The 5,861-nt window shown below is 36.5% G+C and overlaps 1 protein-coding gene across 1 annotated transcript; it reads left to right on the top strand.

Moving 5' to 3' along the window:
- The first annotated feature begins 2,549 nt into the window (after positions 1-2,549).
- Positions 2,550-4,250, top strand: LOC132304859 (uncharacterized). Its single transcript, XM_059802568.1, has 4 exons — positions 2,550-2,961; positions 3,157-3,222; positions 3,313-3,437; positions 3,732-4,250. The coding sequence occupies exons 1-4, from the start codon at positions 2,550-2,552 to the stop codon at positions 4,248-4,250; spliced, it is 1,122 nt and encodes a 373-aa protein (XP_059658551.1).
- Positions 4,251-5,861: the final 1,611 nt, after the last annotated feature.

The raw sequence follows: 5,861 nt of genomic DNA, 5'->3' as shown, positions 1-5,861 counted from the left end.
TCTTCCACTATCATTTAAAATGTATATAAATATTATAAATCAAATACAATTTTATAGAGTATAAAAATCAAAATTGAATGCACGTTAACATATAAAATATAAGGTTAATTTCACTCACACCCTCTTAGGTTTGGCCAAATATCACTCTCAAACAACTTTTCTATTTTTCTGTTAAAACATCGTTAAAAATATGAAAAAAGACAACTTTGCCCCTAATTTTTTAATCTTATTTATTCCAAAATATCAAGCTACTTAAATGACCATTATACCCCCCATATAATATATATAACAATCACGTATATATATGTGTGTGTGTGTAACAATCGCATAAAAGACGGCGGCCGAGACATCCGGTTAGGCACCGAGACGATGACGGCGAATGGAGATCGGTTGGGCACTGTAGCGATAGCCGAACCAGAGAATGCGAGAGGGTCGCCAAACGATGGTGGTTTGGGGGGAAGGAAGATGCCGAACCAGAGGTTATTGCGCCGTCGATTGTGGGTCGCAGGTACAGGGGCGGTGGGCCAGCAGGGGCCTGGCCCCCCCCCCCCCCCCCCCAAAAAAAAAAATTTATTAGTATATACAATAATAATAATAATAATAATAATAATAATAATAATAATAATAATAATAATAATAAAATTTAGTATACTGGCCCCCCAACATTAGGGCACCCATCAATTTGCCCTCTTTTTTTAGTTGAGAAGAGCGAGAGCTGCCAGAGCTAGTCTAGAGAGATTGAGAGAAGTTGGAGAAAAAATAGATGGAGAGGAAAGAGAAGGCCAGGCGACCGCCGACCACTGAAGCTGCTCAATCTGCGCAAAGATCTCGAAGGATCGAGGCTGCCGAAGGCCCGAAGCTCAACCCCCAGCTCCACCCCTGCTCAAGGTTTCACCTATCTTTTGCCCTCTTTTTAAAATTGTTTTTTGTAATGTTTGGTGCTCACTGCTAATGTTCTTGATCAGTTCATAACTTCACATAATCTGATAATCACAATTATCACATGGTCTGATGGTCCACATAGAACAAAAGATATAGTAAAATGGAATCCAACCAAACTAGTGAACTATATGGCCTTTTAGTTGTATTTTTTATTTTTTTAACTTTAATTTTGGCAGAAGAAAATTTTACTTGTATAAAGACTACATTTTCCCCCCTTCCTTCACTTTGCCTTTGGCTTTTATTCCTTAGAAATGCCCATCTTACTGCATCAAAATCCAGAAACTTTCTCATTGGGGGGGGGGGGGGGGGGGAACCTAACTTCTTTAAAATCTTCTTTTTAAAGGGATAAGAAATTTCCTAAGCTACTATAATTCTTTCACCGTATAAAATTTTGATTATTTATGCCATCATAGAGTCACCACCATTACTTTGAAATACTCTAATTTTTATATTTTACAAAGTTAAAACGAAGAAAAGAATTCGATGCCGTTTTCACAATATTTTACAATAAAAGTATGTTAACAAATTATTTTATAAAATGTTTGAAGATGTCAGTGGAATCATTAGTTTAGGAGTTATTTGTTTTTAGCTGTTCTTAAATATCATTTCATAACTTTTTAGAAAGAAAATTTTAAGAATTGGAGGAATACTTGGAACATATTCTATTTTCCACTCTTCTATCAAGGAAGTTATGCCCATGTGCCAATTGACCTGGTGGTTCAGAACTATTAGACTCATCTTATTATAATTATTTTTACTCAATTATGCTTATTAGGAAATTAGGATTGATGGTTTAAATTACAATGTAAAATCCTAGGTATTAAAAATTTATACTTGAATTATCCTCTTTAGGTACAATGTTATACGATGGTGAAGCCAAAAAGAACTATTGACGCTTCTTTTTTTTTTAAAAAAATGATGTGCCTTTCGAGGCTTCCGCCTCTAATGTTGATGTTTCGGTTCATGATAACCAGCATCCTCCAAAATCTCTAAGAGTTGAACATACAAAAGTTGATCCTACCTTTTTAGAATGTGATCCAGGATTACGTCGTCAAATATGGGATTATCCTGTTGACAAACGTGATGAAGTTCGACGAGCTTATATCAAAGCGAAGCCATACCAAATTGTGTTTTCAGTATATCCGCTTTCTGGATCGGAAAAGCATCGTCGTCGATTTCAATCATCTTGGTTTAAATTATTTCCTACCTGGTTGGAGTATTCTCCTTCAAAGGATGCTGCATATTGCTTACCGTGCTTTTTTTTTGGAGCGAAACCAACGGGGCGTCCCGGAACCAATGCATTTACTAGTGAAGGATTTCGAAGTTGGAAGAAAGTTAATGTTGGCAATAGGTGTTCTTTTTTAAATCATGTGGGAGGAAATCCATGTTCTGCTCATAGCATTGCTGAGAGAGCATGTAAGGACTTAATGAATCAACCTTGTCATATTGATACAATGATGGTTAGACAAACTTCCGAACAAGTTTCAAATAATTGATTGAGATTGAAGGTCACAATTGATGTGGTCCGATGGCTTACTTATCAAGCTTGTGCTTTTAGAGGGCATGATGAATCCCTTTAATCAAGTAATCGAGGCAATTTCATTGAAATGGTAAAGGCTTTTGCGTCATATAATGATGATGTTGCAAGAATTGTTCTTGAAAATGCTCTAAAAAATGCCAAGTATACCTCGCCACAAATTCAAAAGGAGATTTTGCATATTCTTTCTAGAAAAGTGAGAAGTAAGATTCGTGAAGATATCGGCGATGCTAAGTTTTGTATTCTTGTTGATGAAGCTTGTGATGAATCTAAAAGAGATAAAATGGCTCTCGTTTTAAGATACGTTGATAAGAATGGTTTTTTACAAGAACGTTTCTTTGATCTTGTGCATGTCAAAGATACAACTTCTTTAAATTTAAAAAAGGATCTTTGTACGGTTCTTTCTCACTATAATCTTGATGTTCACAATCTCCGAGGTCAAGGTTATGATGGTGCTAGGAATATGCGTGGTGAATGGAATGGTTTGCAAGCATTATTTCTTAATGATTGTCCTTATGCATATTATGTGCATTGCTTAGCTCACCGACTATAACTAGCATTAGTTGCCGCATCTAGAGAAGTAATCGTTGTCCATCAATTCTTTTCAAACTTGAACTTCATTATCAATAACATCGGAGCTTCTTGTAAATGTACTGATGAATTGCATTCTGCTCAAGTTATGGAAATTGCCCATTTGATAGATCTTGATGAACTTGAAACCGGCCGAGGAGCTAATCAGATTGGTAACTTGCAACGACCTGGAGATACTCGTTGGAGCTCCCATTTTGATTCTTTTTGTAGTTTGATAAGGTTATTTGGTCCAACATGTTCAGTTCTTAACAATCTCATTGAAGATGGAGGTAATTACAAGATCCGGGGAGATGTTGATACTGCTTTTAATACTCTTAGATCATTTCAGTTTGTGTTTATTTTGCATTTGATAAAAGATATCATAGGAGTAACTAATATCCTATGTCAAGCTTTGCAACAAAAAGATCAAAACATCGTAAATGCTATGCAATTGGTTTCAAGTACAAAACAAATCATTCTGAAATTGAGAGAAAATGGTTGGAACAAGTTACTTGATATTGTTAAATCATTTTGTGAGTACCACAACATTGATGTGCCTGATTTGAGTGTTCCTTATACCAAAAAAATTAAGGGTTAGTCACGTCACCCACAAGAGAATATTACACTTGAGCACCACTATCGGATTGATATATTTTATGGCATAATTGATTCACAATTGCAGGAGTTGAATAACAGATTTAGTGAAAAGGCAATGAAACTTGTTGCTCTCAGCTCAGCTTTTGATCCTAGAGATGATTATAAGCTCTTTAACGTTGAATATATTTGCACACTTCTAGATGAATTTTATCCTCAAGATTTCACGGACCAAGAGAGGATTATGTTGACATTCCAATTACAACATTATGTGGTTGAAATGCCTGTTCATTCATATTTGAAAAACATGTCAACGATTTCTGAGCTATGTAGAGGATTAGTGGAAACAAAGAAGTCAAAAATCTACTTTTTGATTGATAGGTTGATTCGTCTTGTTTTGACTCTTCCCGTTTCCATGGCAACTACAGAAAGGGCATTTTCAACTATGAAACTTGGCAAAACACAACTGCGCAACAGGATAGAGGATGAGTTTCTTACAGATTACTTGAGTATCAGTATTGAAAAAGAATTTGCTGAGACTTTTAGTACAGATTCAATTATAGATGATTTTTCTTCTCTAAAAGATCGTCGAGCTCAGCTTTTGTAGTAGTTGTTTAGTCTTTCAGGTTTCTTTTTGTATTTATCTATTTCATATTTGACTAGATATAGGCTAATTATTGTTTTGTAAACAAATTGGCTAAATTTTGGCTAAATATATTTTTGTATGCATTTAATCGATCATGAAGTACTTTTAACTTAAAATATTATTATATTATATTAGTAAAACTGTTAATACTTTGCCCCCCCTTACATTGAATCCTGGCTCCGCCCCTGCGCGGGTAACAGTCTTCTCGCCGATGGTTTGAGGGCCGTCATATGTGGATTGTCGGTGTGGGACGGCGGGTCGTGTTCTCCTACAACCACGGTTTGTTGGGTCACTATTTTGCGTCAATTCCAGGTGTTGTTTTCTTCTCTGGCATAGTGGACACCATCTTGTGCCGACTATGGTCGTGAGTTGTAATCACAAGTAGGTTAGGTTGCTTGGGGTTGTCAATTGGGTTGTTTGGGGTTGCCGACTTTGGTTGCTTGGGTTGGTGGGACGGTGGGTTATGATGCATGTTCTTAATTTTCAAATAGATTTTAACTCTTCAATGAGACTTTCTCTCTCTTCAATTAGATCTGTTTGACACTATATTAAATGGAGAAAGATGATTTTAACCAAGACCTGGATCTGTTCCTAACATCGCTTTTAGTAATAGCTTTCTATCCCCTTGATTCAGCTACATTGACCGATCAAATATGGGCTGTATTGTGTGTGGGGTATTTTTTAAGTAAATCCCCAGGAGTGTTGGTATTGTCTAACGCTCATCCTTAAATTGATTGGTAAAATCATACACAGTTTGTTCTATGTCAGCTAAATTTGCCTTGATTTTTTTGGGTTTTATATGTAACCATAATCAATTGACCCAAGAATCAAAATTTTCAATTTATCCTTTTATTTTTTTTGGTAAGGAAATCGTTGTAGATAAAAAGATGAAGCTTAAGCCACTGTATAAGAGATATGAGGAACATGACAAAGACAAGCCAATAAAATTTTCTGGACATGGCGGTCTCTCCCTCATCAACGTGGTTGTTCAGAAAAGTTAACAAAACCAGGAGCAACAATAATAACAACAATCAAGGGAACAGAGAGAGACGATGAAGATAGAGAGGGACACAGAAAGAAGAAAAAGAGGGAACGGAACCCAATCTAATTAGAGAGAGATATAGAGAAACGTCGTTTTGGAAGGAAAGAAGAAAAAAAAAATGGTAAGAGTGGCATGTAAGAATCGGACCAAAATCCGCATCAAAACATCGGACCACTATCATTATTCATATATATATAGTTTGTGTGTATATATATATGTAGGGGTGGAGCTGGGGGTGGGCCAGCAGGGGCCTGCCCCCCCCCCCCCCCCCCCAAAAAAAAAAAAAAATTATTAGTATATACAAAAAACAAAAAATAATAATAATAAAATTTAGTATACTGGCCCCCCCAACATTAGGGAACCTATCAGTTTGCCCTCTTTTTTGAGCTAAGAAGAGCGAGAGCTGCGAGAGCGAGTCTAGAGAGATTGAGAGAAGTTGGAGAAAAAACAGAGGAAGAGGAAAAAGAAGGCCAGGCGACCGCCGACCACTGAAGCTGCTCAATCTGCGCAAAGATCTCGAAGGATCGAGG

This window comes from Cornus florida, unplaced genomic scaffold (genome assembly GCF_030987335.1).
Source record: "Cornus florida cultivar Cherokee Brave unplaced genomic scaffold, ASM3098733v1 CherokeeBrave_3.0.0_Hap2_Chr04, whole genome shotgun sequence".
Taxonomy (NCBI): Eukaryota; Viridiplantae; Streptophyta; class Magnoliopsida; order Cornales; family Cornaceae; genus Cornus; species Cornus florida.
The sequence above is the reverse complement of the archived record's forward strand: the minus strand, read 5'-3'. Positions and strand labels throughout refer to the sequence as shown.